This window comes from Lynx rufus, unplaced genomic scaffold, assembly GCF_022079265.1.
Source record: "Lynx rufus isolate CCGP_SWC_20201006 ecotype Redwood Valley unplaced genomic scaffold, mLynRuf1.p SCAF_11, whole genome shotgun sequence".
NCBI lineage: Eukaryota > Metazoa > Chordata > Mammalia > Carnivora > Felidae > Lynx > Lynx rufus.
In genome coordinates, this window is record NW_025814825.1 from 13,413,567 (window position 1) to 13,437,817 (window position 24,251).

At 55.4% G+C, this 24,251-nt stretch overlaps 1 protein-coding gene across 2 annotated transcripts in view; it reads left to right on the top strand.

Annotated features, from left to right (window-relative positions):
* SLC29A3 (solute carrier family 29 member 3) overlaps window positions 1–24,251 on the top strand; it is a 43,378-nt gene that overhangs the window by 11,746 nt on the left and 7,381 nt on the right. For both annotated transcript variants that reach the window (XM_047072891.1, XM_047072890.1), the window contains exons 3-4: window positions 13,214–13,296; window positions 20,800–21,026. In XM_047072891.1, coding sequence (XP_046928847.1) covers window positions 13,214–13,296; window positions 20,800–21,026 — 310 coding nt within the window. The remainder of the gene's footprint in view (window positions 1–13,213; window positions 13,297–20,799; window positions 21,027–24,251) is intronic.

Here is a 24,251-nt window from a genome sequence, read left to right on the forward strand (position 1 = left end):
CCGGCAGGACAGGAACGGACTCCGGGCTTCCTGTGCAGGGCATGGGTGAGTGGCCATCGGGCAGAGAGGGCAGGCCCCTCCCCACAGCCGCCCAGTGGCTTTGGCTAGTGGGATGGCAGCCCTAAACCATTTTTAAAAATTAGAACCAAACGTGAGTCATTTTTTTTATTCCCTTGTCCACCCTCTGATTCTAACTGCAGGCCCAGCCAGCATGCTATTCCCAATAAATATACCTGTGATGGCTTTTTCTTCTGTTTTTAGCTCTCGCTGCGTCCTGCAGAGGGAGAGAAAAAGCCCGACTTGAAACGCTGTCAGTCATGCCTTTGGTGGCCTCGACTTCTCAAATACTCTTTTTATTTTCTCCGAGCGTGCTCGCGGCCTCCGCTCCCCACCCACGCCTTGCTCCCTGGCCCCCCTGGGCTATCGATCGCTCCCCACCCCCCCTCCGCCTTCGATTTTATTTCCTCCCGCACTCGTCCTTGGAATCCAGAGGCGATTTCCTCGACAAATTAGAACATGGCCTGGGCCTTAAGTGCTCAAGTGTCTCCTTAACTTGATTGATCATCGTGTGTATCCTGAGAGCGGAGCCAGACCACAGTCTTTGCCTGGTGCCTTCGTTACAGGGATCATCATCTGGGAGGGGTCTCTGGAGGCAGCGAGGGCTGGAGGGTCCCGGCTGGCCTCTCGGGGGGTCCTCTGTGTGTGTTGTTTGTGCACACACCTGAGGCCTGAGCGGCCGTGGTTTCCATCTCCCTGCACACATGTCAGGTGCTGGCTGGGTCTACTCAGGGCTCCCTCTTCTTCCTCTTCCCGGTGGTTGTCCTGGGTTTCCTTCTATGAAGAACAGCTAGAGCACCCCCACATGCCGTATGCCTGGTCCCTCTGCCCCGCTGTCAGTCCTGGGACACTGAGGCATGTCGGCCCTCGGGGAACTGCAGAAGGGGCCTGATGAGAAGAGGGCTGTGTGGGTAGATAGGGTATCTTCTTGGAAGGCCTCCTCCTCCTCCTCCTCTTCCTCCTCTTCCTCCTCTTCCTCCTCCTCCTCCTCCTCTTCCTCTTCCTCCTCCTCCTCCTCCTCCTCCTCCTCTTCCTCCTTGCCCTGGCCACGTGGTCAGGCTGCAGAAGAGGAAGGACAGGCCGGCCGGAACATCAGCAGTGACTGAGCCCCGAGTCAGCTCTCACCCCTCAGAGGTCAGGATCGCTTGCACGTGGATTGACGAGGCTCACTGTGTCTCTGGCCCTTCCCTCTACCTGGTTCTGAGTCCTTTCTCTGCCTCCTGAGGTTTCAGCCTGAAGGGCGGGTAGGCGAACAGAAAGGATGAAAATCAGAGGCCAGCTTGCCTTGTTGGAGAGCTTTGGTGGAGGGGTGGGGTGGAAGGCTTGACAGAAGTAATGCTCCCCTCCAGCGGTAGAAAGACCTGAGGTCGAGGAAAGTTGGTTTGGTTTCTTATGCTGTTTCAAATTTGCTGGGTGACTTAGGGCTCTGTTTCCTTACTTAAGAAACCAGGTGGGGGACACCTGGGTGGCTCAGTTGGTTGAGTGTCTGACTTGGGCTCAGGTCATGATGTCAAGGTTTGTGAGTTCGAGCCCCACGTCGGGCTCTGTGCCGACAGCTCGGAGCCTGGAGTCTGCTACGGATTCTGTGTCTCCCTCTCTTTGTCCCTCCCCTGCTCGCATTGTCTTTCTCTCTCTCAGAAAATAAACATTAAAAAAATAAATAAATAAAATAAAAATTAAAAAAATAAAAATAAAAAAAGAACCGAGGTGGATGTTGGCCAGCTTTTTCTGCAAACGGCCAGATGGTACATAGTGGAGGCTTTGTGGGTCACGTGATCTCTTTTGTAAGCTACTCTGCCCTGTACCACAGATAATCCATAAACAAATGGGCCTGACTGGTTTCTAGTATTTACAAAACTGGAGACGGGCAGATTTGGGGACAGCCGATTGCTGAGCCCTGGACTAGGTGCTCCCTTACAGGTCTTTCCCCACTGGTGTTCTGAGATCTGTTATAGAGGCACCTACCCTGGCCTGGGTTCTGTTTGGAACGCTGACCGCTGTCTGATGTATCATCTATTTATTTGTGCATGCATTTGCCAACTCTCCTTGACCAGGCAGTCAGTTCCATGAAAGCGGGAACTTGGGCCGAGTCCCGCGTGCCTAGGATGTCTACTGAGCTCAACCAATACGTGCAGAATGATGACCTCATCTCTAAGGGTTTGCAGAGGGCCCGGCTGGTGCTGGGCCAGCGAGGAGAGGGACCAGGAGGAGGGCCCTCGTCTCAGGATTGTGCTCTGTGATCCCACACTCAGGGTTTGGACTCACGGCAGGGTCATTGTTTGACCGGCATACTCGGGTGATACCGGAGCAGACAGTCTCTGCTGCCCGACCCGCCGTGTGCTCTACTTAACAACGAGTTGGTCAAGCCTGAAACTTCCGGGTTCCCCTTTGTTTCGTTCTGTCTTCGCGCACCCGGTCTGTCAGCGAGTTTTGCTCATTCCACCTTCCAAAATGTCTCAAGTGCCTCCGGTTCTCTCCTCCGTGGCCAGGTCCCCTGCCTCAGCCTTGCTGGCTGCTGGCCCTCTAAGGTCAATTCCATGGCCATGGAGGCTACAGAGGGGGTCTCTTTAAGATATAAAATAGGCCATCCACTGTACCAGGTAAGGGCACAAGCTCTGTGGACAGAGGGCTGGGTTGGAGCTGTGTGACTTTGGGCGAGTGCCTGACCTCTCTGAGCCTCAGTTTCCTCATTTGCAATATGAATCTTCCCTCAGAGGGATGCTGTAAGCATTCGGAACAGCAGAGTGCGGGGAGGGCTCTGGGAACGTGTGCCAGGACCAGGTTTCCCAGCTGGTTAGGATCCTGCAGTGGCTTCCTGCTGCGCTTAGAATAAGATCCAAACTCCAATCTCTGCCTGTTCGCCCCGCCCCGCCCCTGCCTCCAGCTCGGTCTCCCCCTTCTCTCCCTTACTCCCTGTAATCCAGGATCAGCTTGCTTGGTCAGTTGCTTCAACACACCAAACTCACTCCTGCCTTGAGGCCAACCGGATGCTGTTCCCTCTGTCCAGAATGCTTGTCCCCTCACCCCTCACGTAGCTTATCCTCGGGTCCAAACATCACGCCCCTCAAGAGGTCGTCTCTCACCACCCTCGCCAACATCAGCACCCCCACGAGGCTCTATTATAGCCCCTTACTTGGTTTTTCTGTTTATTGCACTTAATATAACTTACAGTCTCCCCCATCCCCACCCCTTAATTTGCTGTTTATGCTTTTTCTTGCCTCCCTCACTAGAACCTCATGGCATCCTCAGCCTCTAGCACATTTTGGCACACATAAGGTGCTCAGTCGTTACTGTCAAATAAGTGAATGGGCTCTATCTGCCTTCGCTGTTTCCTGAATGAAGAAGTGAATGGATAAACACATAGCCATTGTTACCTGCTGCTCCCCCTGAGTTCAGTCCACCTCACCTGCCGGGTGACCCCTGTTGTGCGCAGCACGGATCTTATCAGTGCTGTGCAGAAGCCTTCCATGGCTCCCTAGTTCCTTCTGAGACAAACACCCCTCTTCAGCCTGCTACCTGAGACCATCCGTAGTCTCCCCTCCCTGCCTCCCTCACCTCACATGCCCCGTCATTTAACCAAACTGGAGCCCCCAGGGTGTCCTGGAAGGGGGCCAAGGAGAGGGGCCTGTGTGCTGAGGAGCCTGAGGAGGGCTGGGGGGCCAAGGCTCCATAGAGGAGCGGGGAGGCAGCCAAGCCCTGCAAGGCAGACAAGGGCCAGAGTCGCTCTGGAGTTGGGGAGGCAGAGGGTGGCCAGGCCCAGGGAGAAGCTTGAGCAAGGGGGTGTGGGGGAAACGTGGGGGAGGGCCTGGAGCCCTGGCTGGCAGAGGGGAGTCCGGGGGTGCGGGTGGGAGTGCAAGCCACTGTCCTTTGCTAGGGATGTGGGATCCAGGGACAAGTGATCGACCTGGGGTGGTGAAGGAAAGCAGAGAAACTTTGAGGAGGGCCACCGAGAAATGGAGCCTCGGGAGAGGTGGCTTGGGGTCCTCTTGAAGGTGTGCCTGAAGGCCTGTGATTTGAGAGCTTGGAGCCGGGGGTCAGCAGGCCACCCAGGCGGGATTTGAAAATTGTTGAATTTCAGTGAAAATTGTTCTGGAGGCAGAGACGGATGGATGTAGGCACGGGGCTTGGGACTCCTCGAAGCCAGGAGACAAGAGCGTCCCGAGGCAGGAGTGTGGGACAGAGGAAACTCAACGTGGGGCTCGGGAGGCACCTCTGGTGGCAGAGCGCAGAGGTGGACTGAGCTGCCTCGAAAGAGGAGGAGGAGGGGTGGCCCGGGAGTTCAAGTGCAGAGCGCTGGAGGGAAGGTGTGGCCATCTCCTGTGGCTGCCGTGACCAGGCGCTCAGATGTGGGCACAGGATTTGCTTCTCACAGTTCTGGCGTCCAGAAGCCCCAAACAAAGAGGCCAGCAGGGCCATGCTTGCCCCCAAAGACTCTAGGAAGAATCTCGCTTGCCTCTTCCAGGCCCTGGGGGCTCCTTGGCACTCCCTGGCTTGTGGCCGTGCGATTCCGGTCTCTGCTCTGTTCACGTGGCTGTGTCTCAGCATCTAATGCCCTCTCCTGCTTATGTGGACACCAGTCATCGCATTTAGGGCTCACCCTGGTCCCGTGTGATCCCGTCTTAACTAATTGTATCCACTAAGACTCTATTTTCCAAATCAGGTCACATTCTGAGGTTCTGGCTAGACATGGGCACTATTCAACCCATTATAGCCGGGGTGGCCCATGGTATCAGGAGCCTGACCACACCTTGGTTATGGGTGGGCTGCAAAGAGGCCCCTTTGGAGGAGTCTTTCCCCAGAGCAGTCTGGGAGGGGTAAGGGTAAGCATTGAGGGCATAGGCTGCCTTTCTAAGGAGTTTGTGGCAAAAGGGAGGAGGGACCTGGGGCTGGAGGCAATGAGATCAGACAGGTTGGTTTCCTGAGCTAGATGAGAAGGAAAGCCAGCAGTGAAGGAGAGACAGAGAATGCAGGCAGGGAAGGCAAGTGTTCATGGTGCAAATTTCCTAGAAGTCAGCTTAGGCTGGGGGGAGAAGGTGTGCTCTACAACAGAGGTGGGGGAGGCAGGGAGGCTCATTCCCGAAAATCTCAGCCACTCTGCTTATCCCCTGGCAGGGATTCCAGAGGAGGTGTAAAAAAGGATCGCGGACTGGGGAGGGCCTCCAGGGTGAGCAAGATTTACAGTGGCCCCGAGGAACCGGGGCCTGGAGGTGATCCATGAGGCCGAGCCTCGGTGGGCTGATGTGGGAACCGAGTACACAGGTCTGATGGGGGCGCCTGTCCTTTGAGTGGCTGGGTCTGTCTGGCCAGCATCTTTCCGGACCTTACCTGTCCGATTCTGACCCAGCTTTGTTCTGCCCTTGGGCCCCTGGATACCCCATCACGCCTTGGTGGATCCGGGCTCCCGGGTCCCTCACCTCTCTGGGCCCTGAAACTGGCATTGCCCAGCTGCCCCCCCCCCGCCCCTCCGCGCCCCCGTTAGCTTTCCTGGGCCAGTGCCCCCACAGGAACCCAGAGGCAAGAGGCCAGCTGCAGCCCTTGGGGACGCCTGCCCTCGGCTCGCTTCGTGGCCGATGCCAGGGCGATGGCACCTCCCCGCAGCATCCCAGGCCATAGAGCTCGGCCATCCGAAGGCAGCAAGTTTGCAGCAAACTATTCTTGGCTCCAGCCTGCTCGCTGCTGCTAATTTCATGCCCCTGTGATCCAGGTAACGCTTTGCTGCCTCGAGCTGCCACCCCCGGGCCTGAATCGCTTTTTCTCGCCCCGCAGGAGCCAGCTGCCTCTGCCGCCGCGCTCTTGAGGTGGGGGCTGCCCGAAGCTGCCTGGGAGCCGCCGGGCGGCCGGGCACCGAGTTAGTCTGCCGCAGCTCGTGACTAATTTGCTGCACTTATTTCAAAGTGCCCAAATAGCATTTAGGGGAGAAGCAGCTTAACCAGGGCCTGCCAGAGATAAACGGGCTCATTTCGGGGCCTCCCTGCCCGAAGAAACCTCTTTACCTGGACTCGGAGCCCAGAATTAAATTCTTCCAGAAGAGACGCTTAGCACGGAGCCTCTCGGCGTGGCGGAGGAGGGGGGAAGCGTTCCCCGTCGTAAAATGGGCCTCACATCTGGCCAGCTGGCTCCGATGGGTTTTTAAATTGCGTTTGCCGAGCGGCTCTCCCCTTTTCCTGGGGTTCGCAAACTGGGCCGGAGTGGGGACGGATGAAAATGAGTTTCTCATCGCCATCACGAGCGGATCGAGTGCCCCGCACCCAGGCCAGAGCGGCTCCCCCACTCCTAGCTGGCACCGCGGGGCCAGGCTCCGTGCCCGGTCTGGGTTTGGGACCCCACCTCCCCTCAACCCGGGGCGCGGGGCGCTGCCCGAGTTGGCACAGCCAGTTGAGAAGCTGGAAGCCTGCCCGGCTCTTCCCACCTATTATGTCCTCTGTACCATGGTCCGTGCTCCTCAGCGGACCGTGGCCATCCATTTTGGGTGGCTGACAGAAGTGACGGCTCTTCTCTGAAAATGTTTCCTTTTAACTCTGCTCAGAGCCACAGCCCTGTGGAAACGCCCTGGGGAAGGGACCGTTGGGGTTTAAGGAGAAGAGAGTGAACCGCAGAGGGGAGAGGAATCAAACCCTGTCGTTTGCTGGCTTGGGCAGGTCACCCGTGTTTAAGGGCTGGGGCAGAGAGCCGATGCCTCCCTGGTGGCACCTCAACTTCCACGAGCTGGTCCCTGCTCACTGCCGGGAAGACGCATGGGCTGCCACGCCGGCCACTGGGGCGGCCCGGTGACATGCCTCAATCCCGGGGACGTCTGCGAGGCAGGCGGCCGCAGCTAGAGTGGCGAAATATCCCCCCACCCCACCCCTGCCCTGCCTGCATCAGGAGATCTGCCACTCGCCAGGTAGGCGCCTCTGTGCCGGTGATCCCCTCTGTGGGTCTCTGGCTCCGTATCTGTAAAACGGAAGCACATCAGCGCTGCCTTGCTCTTACAAGCTGCGTCAAGAGCAAAGGGCCTGGGGTCCGTGCAGGCCACGTGTGAGCGCTTTTGATCACTTGGCAGTTACCTGGTGCTCCGCAGGGGTTCCGTGTTGCTACTTGGGTTGCCTGACCAGTGCCAAGGATGTTACTGCTGCCAGGGTGCTGAGCACCCCCCTGAGCCCCCAGGTAACTGCAGCATGCAGGGAGATGGTTGAGGGCAGGGAGTTTAGGTTAGATACACAACAAGAAAGATACTCTTTCTTCCTCAGCTGGGCCTCGCCTCCCGTGGGCTTGACGAATTCAGAATGGTGGCGGATGGGGCCACTCCCTGAGCACCCTGAAAGGGGGGAGGGCGTGGCGTGCCCTGGTTACATTCCTGCCTCTCCCAGCGTGTTTGGATTCAATGGTTTTGTCTCAGTTCAGCAGATTCCTGTCAATGCCCAGGAAGTCCGTTCCAACAAAGGAACTTCGTGAGTGGCGAGGAAGCATCCCTCCATGCCTTTGCACATGCTGTTCCCTCCTCTTGGAGTGCCGTCTCTCCACCAGCAGCCCCTCCTCCCCCCTTCTGTCTGGCACACTTCCCCCAGTCTTTCAGGCTACAGTCTGAGAGGGCCTCCTGGGGGAAGCCCTCCGGCCCCTCTTTCTGTCCTCCCACCACATCTCGTGTCCACTGTGCTCGAGCTATAGGATCGTGCCAGGCCACGTGTTCCCAGAGGGCGTCAGGCACCCTGTCTTTTCTCTCTTATACACCAAGCCACCAGCACAGTGCGGGGCACACAGGGGTGGCTACATCTTTGGTAAACAAGGGAAGGCGTTGTTAATCTGATCAACAGTGGCCACCCGGCCGGGCTGAGGGCCATGGGAGTTGCCTCTGGGTCTCCTGACGGCTTGGAGAGGCCTTGTCTTCTCATCACGCCCTGCCCTGCTGCATCCACCCACCTTCCGGCCCTGCCTTCTTGCTGAATCAGTTTTCTGCCTGCAGTAACGTGAGCCCTAGACCGATCTCCTTAGCACTTAGGTTTTCCATGGACTGTATAAACAGGGATGCCGTGGGGCCCCTGGGTGGCTCAGTCAGTTAAGGGTCGGACTTCATACTTCATGGTTCATGAGTTCGAGCCTCACATTGGGCTCTGTGTTGACAGCTCAGGGCCTGGAGCCTGCTTCGGATTCTGTTTCCGTCTCTCTCTCTGCCCCTCCCCCACTCGTGCTCACTCGCTCTCTCTCAAAAATAAACAAACATTTGAAAAACAAAAAACAAAAACAAGGCTGCCGTGTTGCACAACTATGAAGAGCTTCATTTATATCACAGCTTCAGGACTGGTGCCCCCTGCGGGTGTGGAAAGCATAGCCTCCGCTGTCACCCGAGGTGGCCTGGTGCCACTGCCCCAGTGTTCTCCTCATTCCTGCACTCCTGCGTGGCTGGAGCTGGCCGTTGGGGTCTTTGGGTTCACCCTGTTCATGGTCACGTTCATCAGTCATGTTGGGGGGCACCTGGTGTGATAAATAACAGAGCCTTTTGAGGCAGCTCTTAGGAACCAGTCCCAAGTGCAGGCGAACTATGGCATGAACCATCCCCAGCCATCGCATGACGTAAGATTGCCCCATGGGATGGAGATGACAGGTTGCTTTGGAGGGGGCAGGCCTGTTACCAATGTTTTTGAACCAGTATTCCAACGTTTTTGCATTTCCTGGGGTAAAATAGGAGACGGTGGCCCCAACATCCCTTGGAAGAAAACGAGATGAACCCAGGAGGGAAATGCCAGCTGCGAGCCTGCAAAGGGCATCACCCAGGATGGAAAGGAGGGCCTTCACTGGGGGATGCTTCTCAGAAAGGAGCCCAAGGCCACACGTTCCATGCGAATGCCATCTCAGGGTGTGCAGTTCTAGGGAAGCAAGAGTGAGGGAAAAGGGAAGTGAGGCAGAGATGAGAGAGAGAAAACGCAGGCCGCAGCATTATTGGGCTGGCCACAGCTTTGCGACGAAACACAGCTGGCTGCTCAGGCGCCCGGCACACATCCAGAGAAGCCACGTGGGGCCACCGCATTTTTGAACAGTTGGTTGGGGCATACGAAAGTCAAGAAGTTTATCTCTTGTCTCCTCTCCATTTCCTGCCTCTCACGGGGCTTCGCCTTCCTCGACTTCGGGGAGTGTCACCTGACCCTTCTCATCGTCACCCGGGGAGCAAGAGCCTCTGGGACGCAGCCCGGCCAGGACCCGGGCACAGGGGTCTCTCCCCAGCAGCCGGCTCCTTCTCTGGGGGCAGCAGTGACAGTGGCTTTATGACCGGGAGGTCAGGTAGCGAGGCAGATGTCCTAGAGCCAGGCAAGGTGAGCAGATCTGGTGGTGGCCCATGAACTGAGTCCTGTTTCTTGGAATCCGTGCACGCCACCCGCAAAGAGGATCCTAATTTCAGAGGATTTGACAAGGACCTCAGCAAGCATAACCTTTGTCCCCCTCGTGGGCAGACATATTGGTCTTCGTGTCTGGCAAGATCATGCTCAGCTGTCCCTGTTTCCGTTGAGACACTGAGTTTAAACTACAAGAAGCTGGCGATATTCAGGAAAACCCCGATAGCAGGACCTCAGCTGTCTAAAGCCCTCTTTAATTAGGAATCTATTGCTGTGTAACGAAATACTACACACTTTAGTGGCTTAAAATAACGCATTTATTACCCCACGGTATCTGTGGTCCAGGGGGCGGGGCACAGCCCTCGGCTCGGGGTCTCACACGGCCGCCATCAAGGGGGTCACCAGGCTTGTGGTCTCGCTGGAGGCCCGGATGGAGAAGGATCACTTCCAGGCTTACCTGGATTGTTGGGAGAATGCAATTCCTTGCTGTCGTGGTAGGACCCAGAGCTTCAGTTCCTTGCTGGGTGTTGGCCAGAAGCCTCTCTGAGCAACTAGGGGTCACCTGCAGTTCTTGCCACATGGGGTTCCCCAGCATGGCCACTTGTGCCCTCTAAGCCACCAAGGGAGAGAAGAAAGGAGTCCAACGAGACAGGTGCTACCATGTCGTGTAACATACCCCCATACACACGATCACAGATGTCGGCCCCTTGCTTGGTCAGAAGCAAGTCACAGGTCCCACCCACACTTAGCAGAGGGGATCACATACAAGGGTGTGAACACAGGAAGCTGGGACTGTGGGGACCATCGGGAGGGTCTGCCCACCACACCTCGTTTTGCTAGAACTCTATTCACAGGCAAAAGCAGCAAGTAACCCCCCCCCCCCCGCCCACATGTTTATATCAGGAACTAAGTTTAAAAAAAAAACAAAACAGCTCCCTGGGGTATGCTGAGTCAACCCACATAACCATCTGCAGTCCCCAATCTGTACCAGTAGAAAAATGGCCCAGGGTCAAGTCCATTCTGCCCCTTCTGTGTGCTCTTTGTGAAGCAGAGAAAAGGAGCTCTGTCAACAGAAAGGGAGTCATAAGCCCTACTCGGGCGTCAATATTTAAAACCCTCTCCAACATTAGAAGGATAATTTTCTACTTAAATATCAACAAACCAGAACATTCAATTACCTAGAAAATCCCCGTTCCTAAAATGTTCAGGGAACCTGAGCTTGCTTGAAAAAACAAAGACAGAGACTCTGCATCCCATGTGATGGTCGTTTGTAGACTGGCCACGGAGCGAGCAGCCACTGAGTAAAGGGAGCCTCGCCAGGGGCTCGGATTTGGGGCAGGCTTGGCCCCCACCTGCAGCTGTCTCTTCCTCGGGGCCTTTCTCCATGGTTCCCGCCTGCCACCTGCCTGGCCTCACGTAGGCTCAGCCACTGTGTCAAGACGTAATTGACTGAGTGCCTCGGACCAGTCCAGGCTCTACTGAGCCCATCAGGGCAGGAACAATGAGGTAGCACCTCAAAGGAGGAAGGCTATTTCTAAGGCTCATGGTTGATGGACCGCACTAGCTGTGATTATCATTTTAATTGCAAGGCCACCACAACCTGATATTCAGGGTGCAGATTTCAAAGACCGCAAAGCACTACTGCAGGCTTAAAAAGGGACCGTGGAACAATCCGTTGCAGACCAGGAGGAGCTCGTTATGATATCTTTCCTTCTTGCACTCCACGCTGCCGTCAGACTCCCCCAGAAAGGACAGATCTGACCCTCTCTTTCAAGGTTTGACTCCGTTCCCACCGCTTCGGGGACCTTTCCCCAAACTGGTACTCGTTCCCATTCTCTCTCGTGATCCGCCTTCCTGGTCCCACTCCCCCCACCCGGAACCCCTTATAGAACACACTGCTCCTACCTCTGACTTGGCAAAAAAACCCCACAGAATTCTGACATCTCTTCCTGTGGTGTTTTGAGATGAAAATACCTTCACACTCTATCCTACACTCCCAGTGGGATGCTTCGCTCTTAACGGGCAAGAAGCATGTCTCATTCTCCGTAGTGATCCCTCCAGTCGCCACACTTCTTTGCACATTGGCAAGCTTTTGCACACATTGTCCTTTGTGCTTGGCACATTTGTAACTCAAAATATTTCCTCAGTGAAGTCAATCTGGTGAGCTTTCCAGAGTAGAATACTCACAGCTTCTTTTTTATTTTGTAGAGTAAACAATATACTTCATATAAAGCCCTTGTATTTGGCACACAGTAAACGCTTAATACGTGTAATCTATTACCACGGTTCAGAACCCATGATCGTTACCAACCTGGGGTTCGTGGTGGAACATACAACAACCAAAGCCAAGATCTGTCAGCCTTTTCTAATTTTTTTTAAGACAGGTATATTGAGAGATACCAGATACACAGTAAAATCTACTCTGATGAGTGGACAGTTCTCTGAGTTTCGAAAAACGCTTACAGTTGGGGTGCCTAAGTGGCTCAGTCAGTTAAGTGTCCGACTCGTGATCTCGGCTCAGGTTGTGATCTCATAGTTCATGAGTTTAAGCCCCGAGTCAGGTTCTGTGCTGATAGCGTGGAGCCTGCTTGGAGTTCTCTCTACCTCCCTCTCTCTGCCCCTACTCCACTCGTGCTCATTCTCGCTCTCCCTCTCTCTCAAAATAAATAAATAAACTTAACAAAAATTAAACACACACACACAGTTGCCCTACAGCTTTCATAATCAGGATTTCTTTGTCGTGTGGTCTCATGTACGCTTCGTCTAGAATAACCCAGAACTGCTTCTAGAAAAATGCCCTTTGTCCTCATCTTGGCCAGTCTAGGAGCCGTTTTCCAAAATGGCTTTGACCTTGGATAGCAGCTCTATTGAGGAAGCAAATCCAGAGTTGGAACAAAGTTTCCCTACAGGGATCAGTCTTGGTGTATGTCTTTTTTTTTTTTTAAACTAACTTTTTTTAATTTTTTTTTCAACGTTTATTTATTTTTGGGACAGAGAGAGACAGAGCATGAACGGGGGAGGAGCAGAGAGAGAGGGAGACACAGAATCGGAAACAGGCTCCAGGCTCTGAGCCATCAGCCCAGAGCCCGACGCGGGGCTCGAACTCACGGACCGCGAGATCGTGACCTGGCTGAAGTCGGACGCTTAACCGACTGCGCCACCCAGGCGCCCCTAAACTAACTTTTTAATGTTTATTTTGAGAGAGACAGACAGACAGCATGCTTAGCAAGGAGCCCGATGCAGGGCTCGATCCCACGACTGTGAGATGATGACCTGAACCTAAGTCAAGAGTCCGACGCTTAACCGACTGAGCCACCCAGGCACCCCAGGGTTGGTGTATTTCTCAGAGGCCTCACTTGGTTGCAGGAACATGAGAATGTGGCTGGGTCACAACACGCATTTGGATAACTGAAATTTGGCAGTGGGCAAAGAAGGCCGGTGGGGCACAGTCTTTCTGTGTATACGTGCTCACAATTGAGTCCTGTCCCCATTGCCTCCCCTGTGGATGGACACGTAGAAGAGGTGGGAGTGGGAAAAAAAAAAAAAAAAGAATAGGTGGGAGTGGGGGCTGCAGAGCATTGGGGGCCTGAGGGCAGGGACAATGTCTTATCCTAACTTGTGTCCCCAGCACTTAGCACAGCTTATGTTGGCGTCTGTTGTGTGACCGAGTAAGTGGTCCTAGGTCGTAAAGAGGCGGGCCCATGCCGTCTTGGGCTAGACTTATCCATGAGTCGTATCTGAAGACAGTGGGGAGAAGCCCCCCAGGAGGGCCCTGGCTCCGCTCTCGAGTGGGGCCCTCCCGTCCCTCCCAGGTGACATCAGCAGCCTCCTCACTTCTGTGCTTGCAGAACTACTTTGAGAGCTACCTGACCGTTGCCTCCACCGTTTCCTCCGTGCTGTGCCTCATGGCGAACTTCCTGCTCGTCAACAGGTAGGCCACTTCCTTTCTCTGCCAGCCCCTGACCCTCACCTCCTTGCGTCTCCACTTGCCTTTCGTTCACAGCGGCTGCTTTTCTGCCGGCTTCAAGGGCAGCAGCCTAAGTAGGAGGCAGGCAGCCCACACTCCTCCGTAACGGTGGAGAAGTCAGATCCGTGACCTCCCGATGGGATGCCCAGCTGGAGAGCTGGTCTTTCACTTCCCAGCCACACGCCGTGGCATGGTGTCAGCAGCCAGCAGGAGGCATGTGGGGACGTGGGTCTTCCTCCTTTCCCTCTCATGGGAGCCTGTCAACAGCTACCTGGGCCGCAGACTTAGCAACCAAAGGACAGCATGTAGATGGCGGCCGGGGGTTGGGGGGGGGGCTGGGGAACAAGGGAGGCTGGTTTCCCAAGCATGTCTGAGAGCCGTGGGAAGTTGAGAGGCTGGCACCCCCTAATCCTGGCTCTCGCTCTGGGGGAATGGGTCACCGGCTCACGTGTTGACCACTCGCTGAGGGTCAGTGGGGAACATCTGACACTGTGTTAGAGTGGGGGCCGGGAGAGAGCTGTGGAGGAAGGACTGATTTAGGAAGTAGCCAGGCAAGTTAGCATGGCCCTTAGTCCCACTGGGGGACTATTGCCATCCACTGTCATTTAGGTTCACAAGAGCAACAGCCCTAGCTACTCTGCCTACGTTGCCCCTGAGTTACCACCAGAGACCTGGGCTTCTCTGGGCACAGCCTACTGAAACCTTAGCTCACCGATGGCCAATCAGTTTCACTCAGTGCAGCCACATTTATCGTGACTGCCTGGATCTCGGGTGGAACAGGACCCTGAGGCAGGTCTGGCCGCAGGGAGTGTGCTGCGATTGATTGGTGATGTCTGCTCCGCGCGTGGGAGGAGAGAGGGCAGCACCTGTGCCTCACGTGTGCTAAGCCTGGATAGACCGGTCTCTCCAAACATAAGCTATGGGGCTGTTCCAATCCCCTGTCATTGAGCTAAAATGACCCCGAAGCACCGTGATTTAAGACCGTAACAGTGGTTAGTATCGCTCAGGATCTGGGAGTCATCAGGCTCAGTTGGGAACTCTGGCTTTGTGTCTCTCATGTGGTTGCAGACAGCTGGGCTGGAGCTGCTGGGCCTTCGCCGGCCCCTGTCTCCTTCTCCCCTCCCCTCCCCGTGGTCTCTTGCAAGTTGGCCTCAGGCAGGAGGATTTTTCATGGTGTGGCTAAAGAGCAGGTGCTCCAAGAGAGCAAGGCAGAAGCTACAAGGTCTCTGTAGCCACACGGTGGCACTGATGCTGGACTCAGCCGGTCAAGGCACTCACCAAGCCCACTTGGTTTCAAGGGGACACGGACCCGCCTGTCAAGAGAAGGAAAGTAAAAGGATTTGCACCCATTTTACAACCAAGGTGCAGGCTGTAAAAGCGAGAAGCAGAATGGGGTCCAGATGGCCTGAGGGCTTTGCAACCCCAATCATAAGCCAGCTGACCCTTAACCTGCCTCCTTGTGCCTTCCCCTGGTGCACAGGGCTACCCTCAGTGTCCTCAAAGGTGGGGTGCCGCCTCCAGAGGACCCCCCCGCCCTGCTTCCAGGAGGAGGCAGAGGAACGGAGCTCAGAGCAGGGCCACGTGTCCCCTCAGCATTGCCAGCCCCTGGAGGGAAGAGCTGTGTCTTTGGCAGAGGCTCACAGGAGGGAAAGCAGGAAGAAAGGAAGGGGACACAAAGGGAGGAGGAGGATGAAGAGGGGGTGACAGCCGTGGTGGAGAGCCCCTGGGTCTCTCACTACTCCCTCCTTTTCAGGACTCTCATGATCCTCTCTGTCCACTCGCCTGGCTGGCCCTAGGGATGCGGTTTTGTCCAGCAGGGATAGCCCAGGCTCGTACAAGTGACAGATCTGGAGTCATTGTCTGAACTATAACAAAGGGTTGACACCTGGTGACACACAGCGACCCGGGAGGGAGGCCATGACATTAGCCACTTTTCAGGTGAAAGTCAAGAGATGTACCCAAGACCACAGGACCAGTAAGGGATGGCCCAAGCTGGCATCGTACCTGGGAGTGCCTCCTCTGTGGTCATGAGGTCTAGCAGGCCAGAAGCCAGCCTGGGACAGGGGTCAGCAGTGGTGTCAGGGGCCAGCAGTGACAGGGATCTAGGAGAGTAATCTCTAATAAGAGGAGTTAGCACTTTTTTTTTTTTTTTTAACTTGTATTCAACTTTGAGAGACAGAGACAGAGTGCAAGCAGGGAGAGGCAGAGAGAGAGGGAGACACAGAATCCGAAGCGGGCTCCAGGCTCTGAGCTGTCAGCACAGAGCCCGATGTGCAGCTCGAACCCACAAACTGTGAGATCGTGACCTGAGCCAAAGTCAGATGCTCAACCGACTGAGTCGCCCAGGCGCCCCGAGCATTATCTCCTTTAATCCTTACAACAGTCCGAGAGCTGGAAACTTGTTACCTTGTTTTATAGATGGGAAGCAGGCTCACGGAGGTCACATGGCCATTAGCAGGGTGAAGCCAGATGAGAACTGGGACCCTTCTCGCCCTACACCTGTACCTGGAACCCCTGGACCACTTGCCTCCTAGTTTGCCGGCCCCTCCCTACAGCCAGAGAGGCACCGCAGACCCGGAAGGAAGGAGGTGGTGAAGAAGGTCTAGGTCTGTGTGTAGCGGGGACAGTGGATGGCCAAGGCAGCCACCCTCCCGAGGTCAGGCAGGGAGCTGGCTCTGAAGGCTTGGCGTTACAGGGCACCCTCCAGAAGGTCCAGCCCACCCCAGGACCCGCCCTTGCCCCTCTCCTGCCTCCAGCAGAAGGGCGAGGGCCGTGTGGGGAATGCTCGCAGGCCTCCGTCTGTTTCTGGGTTGTGGGAAGATGGTTTGGGGCTAAGCTGTTTTTTATTTAATGTGCGAGATTGAAATGTCTCCTTTTTTCCCCTCCTGGAGAACCCTGGCTTTCTCTGACTGGCTCATCCATAATCTCCAAGTGTTTTATTATGTTAAATCTGCAGCATCATAAATACTTATGAGGAGGATTTACATTTGAGAGACTTATGAAGAAATCAGTCCCCTGGGGTGCTGAGCCCTCATGAGCAAGGGGGTGGGGAGCTGGCAGCCCTCTGAAAGAATCTCAGATTAACGTGGCCTGCCCCAGGGTCCCGGGGCTGAAGCAGTCGTCTTGGCTATCCCCCGTCCGAGAGCAGAACCACGGACTCCGGGGCAACATTTGCCTGGACTTTCCCCACAATCCTAACGCCATCGCCGTCCCCTGGGCCACGCTCCCTGCCGAAGTGGAAGAAGCAGGGTGAAGCCAGCCTGTCCCCCCTTAGTGCCCGTGGGGTGGGCTTCTTGCCATAAAGCTTTATGGGCATTGAAAATAGCCCCAGGCAAGATCCCTGAGGTCCTGGGGCCCAGGGAGCAGGGATCAGGAGGAGAAAGGGTCCTGCGGCAGGTAATTCGCAGGTAAGGAGGAAGCCTGTGCAGGTGAGGGGCCTGTGGGGGCAGCAGAGCGGAGCAGGGAACTGCATTGCTCTTGTCCTGAATTTGGCGTTTACCTCCTCGTCTCCCACTCTTCCCTCGGCTGCCCGCCCCCCCGGGGGTGCTGGGTGAGAAGCCCCCCCCCAGCTCTCTCCAAAGCAACCTTCCCGTTGGGGCAGCTAATTACTTTGCTGTAGCAGGCCCCAGAAGCTCCCGTGATGCCATCAGCATTCCTGGGGTGGACTTTGTCTTAGGCCGGGTCTGGGAGGAGGTGGTTAGAGGCAGAGGCCGCTCTCCGAGGCTGGCTTCAAGGGCTGCAAGTGCTCCCAGGGGTCTCCCTGCTATGCTGAGGGGGTCAAGAAGCAGAGAGCAGGGGCGCCTGGGTGGCGCAGTCGGTTGGGCGTCCGACTTCAGCCAGGTCACGATCTCGCGGTCCGGGAGTTCGAGCCCCGCGTCGGGCTCTGGGCTGATGGCTCAGAGCCTGGAGCCTGTTTCCGATTCTGTGTCTCCCTCTCTCTCTGACCCTCCCCCGTTCATGCTCTGTCTCTCTCTGTCCCAAAAATAAATAAACGTTGAAAAAAAAAAATTTTAAAAGAAGCAGAGAGCGACCGGGGAGGGGGGGGGTTAGGCCCAGCGTGAGAGCTTCCTTGCACTGCCCGTAGCCCTTGCCTGCCTGTGCATTCACTAGATGCTCACCGGTGCCTCCCGGGCCCTGTGCCCACCCTGGGCCAGTGGGAGAACAAGACGGGCCACTGTCCTCCTCATGTCTCCCAGGCTGTCCTGGGCCTTCTTCCTGCCCCAAGGATCATGTTAAAGCTTTTTGGCATCGGTCCGCAGCCTCTCTCTCCACTTGATTTCCTTAACATTTATAACCGTAAACTGGAACATTACGTTGAACCAGGCTGTGTGCCCTTGCTAGCTCTTATCTTTGGGGTGTTGGGGCAGTTCCAGTTGCTGGGAGAGGGTGGGGGGCACGGTGTGACAAGGTCGAATGTGTGGAACTACCCCAAGCATCAGAGCTAAGGCCTGACCATAGCCTCCAGGGCACCTGGTATGCACCTACACCCAATACTCTGGGCCCCCAGGGGCCCAAGTGCCCCATCTGCTGCCCATCAGCTCCTGCCCAGGGTGAGGCCCCTGCAGACCCTGGGAAGATGCATCCTGGTGTGGGGTTCCCCAGGAGCAGCCCCGGGAACAGGGATTTAAGTGAGAGGAGTTTACTTGGGAAGTAGAGGTAGAAGAATGGAGAAAAGGGATAGAAGGAGAAGGCTGCTAACACAGGATGCCTATCAAACCAGCTCCCATAGAGAGTGACCCAGCTGGACCCGGGGACTCTGGGAGCCAGTGTGGAGCACACACCTGAGGGGGAGGGAGCTGGGGTGTTTATCCACCCACTTCCCCATCATTGGTTGAAAGCTGCTCTTGGGACGTGTTAATTACCTGTCACTTGAAGCCTGCTTCCTGGTAGCGGCAGGGCATAGGGGCGGAGCATCTAACCATGCTGCTCCCCAGCTAGCAACCCTGAGGTGCCCCTTGGTGCTAGTTGGCATTCTTGGTAATAAACAGTAGTGACCCGAAAAGGGATCGCATTGTCGGATCTAGGAGATTGCGTACGTCCCCAGGGCTCTCCTTCTCTTGCACCATCCCTGGGCTCTGTGTGTGTGTCTGCCTGCCTTCATCCCAAATGTGATCTCTCTCCGTGCAGCCGGCCAGGTGGCAACCAACAGCCCCCAACACGGTCATGGCAGAGAGTGAACTTCTCTCCACCTTTCGGTCCTGGGGAGGACTGGCTGACCCCGCCTGGCACACGCGCCAATCCCTAACCCAGTGCAGCGACCGGTGGCATGGGATGCTCCAGTCACCCCAGACCCACTCATCACGTGGGTGATCATCATTTGTGGCTGGGTCAGTGTGGACAATATGGCGGGCCACCTCTCCAGAACAACTTGGCACACAAGGAAGAGGGTTCTTCTTTTTTTTTAATGTTTATTTATTTTTGCGAGAGACAGAGACAGAGTGTGAGCGGGGGAGGGGCAGAGAGAAAGGGAGACAGAATCCGGAACAGGCTCCAGGCTCCGAGCTGTCAGCACAGAACCTGACGCGGGGCTCGAACTCACAGACCGCGAGATCATGACCTGAGCCGAAGTCAGACGCTCAACCGACTGAGCCACCCAGGCGCCCCAGGAAGAGTGTTCTTTGGGTAAAGGGATGCTGGCAGACGAAGCCTGCACTCCAACTCTATACCCTACTCTGGAGATCAAGTCTTGGCACTTAGCAGGGAGGCAAGACCCTCCAGGATAGGGCTCTGCTTCTCTCCAGCCTCTGCCCCCAGTCTCACCTGCACCCAGAGGCCACTTCAGTTCCCTGAACGTGCCGTGCTCTCTCTCTCACAAGACGCGTGTGCTCACAGCCCAACACACCTTACACTCCAGCTTAGCACCTGCCAAAGGACTGTGTGACACCCAGGGTGGGTTTGGTGCCCCCTTGGACGTGCCCAGGATGCCCTGTGGCCCTCCCGATGGAGCACTGTCCCTTGTCTGTCCTGTGTCTGTCCCACACAGCACAGCGCTTGACACACAGTAGTTGCCCAACACACATTTGTGGAATGAACACACCAGAGAGAAGGGGTGTTAACAGAGCTTCAGCAGACCTGGGTCCTCATCCTCGCTCCCCACGGACTCACGCCGCGACCTTGAACTGCCTGTTCGCTTTCTCAGGCTCCCCTCTGCCCCTTACAAAGCAGAGGCAGCACCTGCTCTCCCTCCAGCGAGGATCAGAACGAGGATCAGAAAAAACTCAAGTTAGCCTGGGGCCACAAAAGCACTTTGAAAAATCCTTGCTTCTCGTGCTCATCATTTCACACCTATTTATGTACATATATATGTATTTTTTTTTCCTTTTTACCTTTCAGGTCTTTCTTTTTTATTAAAAAAAAAAAAATACCTGTGTATAACTAATCTGGCTTTTCTCCCAGCCCTCACCCACTGGTTAGCGGGAAAATTAAGCAAACATCCAATCCGGCTTAAAGCTTAGTCTAATCTGATGATTTAAACAGCCCCTTTAGATGATATACTCCCTGGAATAAAAATGTGCAGTTTCTTAGAGAGCCAGCCTTCTCTGTTTCTCCCTTCAGGGCAGTGTCTGGGCAGATGGGGGCTGGGAGGAGTGTATACCCTACTCAGTTGGGGGTCCGCCCTGGGTGCAGTAGCCTGGCATCAGTGGCTGCCCGTGACAACTGAGACCATCCCAGGAGAATCCTTCAGTTCTGGACCACCCGTATTTCCTTCCTTCCGGGGACGTGGTAGAGTGTCATTCTGAGAGCGCAGACTAGAGCCAGACCTCCTGGGGTCTCAGCCCAGTGACGTGGAGCAAGTTCTTCAGCATCTCTGACCTCAGTTTCCTTCCCTGTCTGTGCAGGAGAGGAGAGAGAGCCTGTCTTATGGGGCTGGCGTGATTCAGCAAGCCAGCACATAGAAAACATTTCGAAGAGTACTTAGCACAAATTAAGTACTCGCTGGGTGATTGCTGTATGAGGATGATGATTTTCTGCCCCTTCCCCTCCTCCCCCCGCTGCTAAGTTTTGGGAGAGGGAAGCCCAGAGGGTGGTTGCTCCGTGGAAACATTAGACAGACCCTGTGGGGGCTCAGCCCTGTGGTGGGGGAGTGGGGACTTGCCTCGAGAGCCCCCATGTCCTCCTGTCCTTGGACCTCACAGCAAGATGAAAAGAAGCAAGATGACAAGGAGCATTTTCCCTGAGCTGACACTTCCCCTTGAACTCTGCACCCTCCCCTCTGCAGAGCCTCCCTTCGGGTGGATCCATTCTCCTCCCTGCTATGCAGACGCCGAGGCCAAAACCAGAGTCACTGACCCAAGGCCACAAGCTAGTGAGCCAGAAAGGCAGGATTCAGGCCCAGGCCTCCAGGCTGCAGAGTGGGCCGTCCCAGCCACTGAGCTCACCTGCTTCCCTTGAGAACCTTCGCCAACCCTGGTCTGGCGTGGGAGGCCCCGAGGGGATCTCTGACCGCTTCTGGCATCCCCACTCCAGGGTTCCGATTCGTGTCCGTGTGCTGGCCTCATTGACCGTCATGCTGGCCATCTTCTTGCTGATGACCGCGCTAGTGAAGGTGGACACCTCGTCCTGGACCAGTGGCTTCTTTGCTGTCACCATTGTCTGCATGGCAATCCTCAGCGGCACGTCCACCGTCTTCAGTAGCACTGTCTTCGGCATGACTGGCTCCTTCCCCATGAGGAATTCCCAGGCGCTGATATCAGGTGAGAGCTGGGCTCCAGGCGGCGGACGAGGTCGGGCCCCCTGGGAGTCACGCGGTGGGGGGGGGGGGGGTGGGGGGAGGCAGAGGGGAGCATGCAGTGGTCCTTCCAGAAAAGGAAACGACTGTTAGCTGTGTGTCCACTATCTGTTATTGGGTAACAAAGCACCCCAAAACTTAGTGGCTTCAAACACTAACGGTCATTTCTTTGGCCCACACATCTGTGATCGGGGCAGGCGTCGGCGGGGACGGCGGTGGGCTTCCCCGAGGCATGGTGCCTGCTGGGTCTCTAGAGTGAGCATCCCCGGAGACCCAGGCAGAAGCATCATTTCCTTTCATGACTTAGACGAGGAAGCCATTTAGGGCCACGTCTACCGTAGCCACGAGCCCACCTGGATTTGAGGGGAGAGGACACAGACCCACGTGTGACAGCGGGACAACATGAAAATCATCCTGTAAGGAGAGCAGGCGGGAGGGAAGCCAGTTTCAGCCAATTTTGGCAAGAATGTGCGCCTACCAAGCGCCATCTCCTGGGACCGCATCCCTTCCTCCCCTTCCTCCCTGTCCCTGCGCCTTCTGTCCCCTTCTGTCTTTCCTCTTCCTTCCTCTTAGCTCCTCCCCCTTTTCTTCCTTTCTCATTTTATAGAAGACCTATGTGCCAGGGATTCACAGATGAACAAGACGCAGCCTCTCAGCAGCCGATAGCCTGCCTAGCAAATAAACACCTCCATTAACCTTGAACTCGGGCATCCTTTGGGGACGCAGATGTGTGACTCGGGCCAACCCCTCTGGCTGAACTTTGATGCTGATCCTAAGCCTGGTGTCCAGGCCTCGGCAGCTCTGCTCCCTCGCTCAGATGTCCCAACAAGATAAAAAGGAGGTGGGTCAGTAAGAATCTGTGCTTTTGCAGAAGACACCATCCCTTAAGGCAGAACCAGGGGCCCAGCTGCCCTGTTCGGTGTCTGGGCACGTCCCTGTTGTGTGAGGGAATGCCGTAAGCATTTGCCCACCCGAGAAGAATTTCACGAAGAATCTGCTCTGTGTCCACTAATTAATCATGCCAGGCTGTACGTGGCAGGGATGACAAATACCTTGCACACGTGTGTATCCCCACTCCATGCCCATGCCAGTGCCAGACATCACTAATAGATCCGCACCTTTCCTCCTGAGCCTCTGAGCCCTTCTCAACTCACCCACTAGAGGTGTTCGTATCACCAGGTCGGAGTTCAGATGTGAGCTCAAGTCTGTTTGCCATTTTCGCCATCAGATAAGGCTTTTGGCTGTATCCCGGGAAATGCTGGGGCCTAAAGGAAAATAAAGGGGACCCGTTGCCAGGTTTGTTTCTTTCTTTCTTTCTTTCTTTCTTTCTTTCTTTCTTTCTTTCTTTCTTTCTTTCTTTTTAATGTTTATTTATTTATTTTTGAAAGAGAGAGAGAAAGAGAGCACAAGCCAGGGAGGGGTCAGAGAGAGAGGGAGACACAGAATCTGCAGCAGGCTCCAGGCTCCGAGCTGTCAGCACAGAGCCCTACACAGGGCTGGAACTCAGGAGCCACGAGATCATGACCTGAGCTGAGCCAAAGTCGGATGCCACCCAGGAGTCCCTATTCTAAGTTTCTGGAATACAATCGATAAGCCCCTAGCAGTGCTTCAAGAAGGACACGCCTAGCCTGAGGGAAATGGCCCTGATCGTTGGATGTAATCTCTTCCGTCACCAGAGTCTCCGAAAGGAGTCCTTGTCCCCTCCTCTCCCTCCATCCTGCAAGGGGCCTTTCAGGTACAGCTGGCCACCTGTGAATCTTCTAGAAAAGGGGACTCTCCTATGAATTTTTCAGAAAGCCTGTCTTTGAAAAAGTGGAGAATTCTGGTACACAGGCTTCAGTATTAATTACCCTGGGCCCTAAGCCAGTATCATCACTCTGTGGCGCCCCCATTGGGTGTCCCTCCCCCTGGAAAATCGGAGGTGGCCCCCTCTCCTAGAGACCCCCCACCCCCCCACCCCACCGGCCCCCATCGCTTTTCGTCCAGAGGAGCCCATCTGTGAATTCTGTGTGTGTTGGCATCTGAGGAACAATTCATTTGTTTTGGACTGGTGTTTTTTTTAACCCCCTCATTTGCATGTATTTCCATAACTGATGAGATAAAAGGAGGGAGTCATGAAAGATGAGCTCCCCGAGGCCTGGTTTGTTGTTGATGATAATATTGTAAATTCCCTACAAGTTGGGGAGAGAGAGGGAAATCAATAGGCAGTGATGTTAAGATCTCTTCCTCAGGGCAGCCGGGAAGTGTCTTACTGAAGTTTAGCTCCATTTCTTACAAAACACCCAGGTGGGGATTACAGCTTCTCGGAAGTTGGCTCCCTCTTGGCGAGGGGTTTACCCTGTTGTTGCCGCTTTGATGTAGGAGGGACAGAAATAGCCAAACGCTTAACTGGGAATCGGAGAGGATTGATAGGGCGTTTCTGTGTGCCAGGCACCCTTCTGAATGCTTTATGTGTAGTAACCCTTTTTATCTTCACCACAGCCCTTTGAGGTGGGTATGAGTAGCATCCCCATTTTACAGATGAGGAAATGGAGGCACAGAGAGGTTCAGTGACTTACTGGAGGCCACGCCGCCAGAAGTGGGAGAACCGGTATTGGGCTCAGGTGTTCCGGTTCCAGAGTCTGAGCTCTTCATGACTGTGCTAGCTTTCATTTCTTTGCAATCCTTTTAAATCCCAGTCTCTGGCCCACCCAGGCTAAGAAGGCTCACCCTGAGGCTAGGGAGAAAGGGTGGTCCGTCAGGGCAATGGGCTGTTCCCTGCAGAGCCACAGAGGTGTGTCGGGCAGAGTGTGGGCGAGGCCCTACACTGTCCCTCCCCACTCCTGCTCTGTGCAACAGTGGGCAGAAAAGTGGCCCCTGATCAGAGCTGTGTGGCAATGACAGAGCAGCCCGTGCCCACGCCGACCGGCTTGCTGTTTGCGTTTTGCACGAAGCACCTTCCTGCCTCCTTGAGAATCCGTATCCCGATCCCCTGTTGTGGGCAGACTCATCCATTCAGCCAGGCAGTGCAACATACCCACCAGCCCTCCCGTGATGGATAGGACGAGTATTAGCCCCATTTTACAGACTGACAGCAGCCTGACACCCCACACGGTCATAGGGTGGGTGCTCAGGCCACGCTCGGACCCTGGGAGAGGCCGCAGCCGGCCCTCAGCAGGGGGAGTTTTTTTATCTTGGTTCCTTTAAGCCT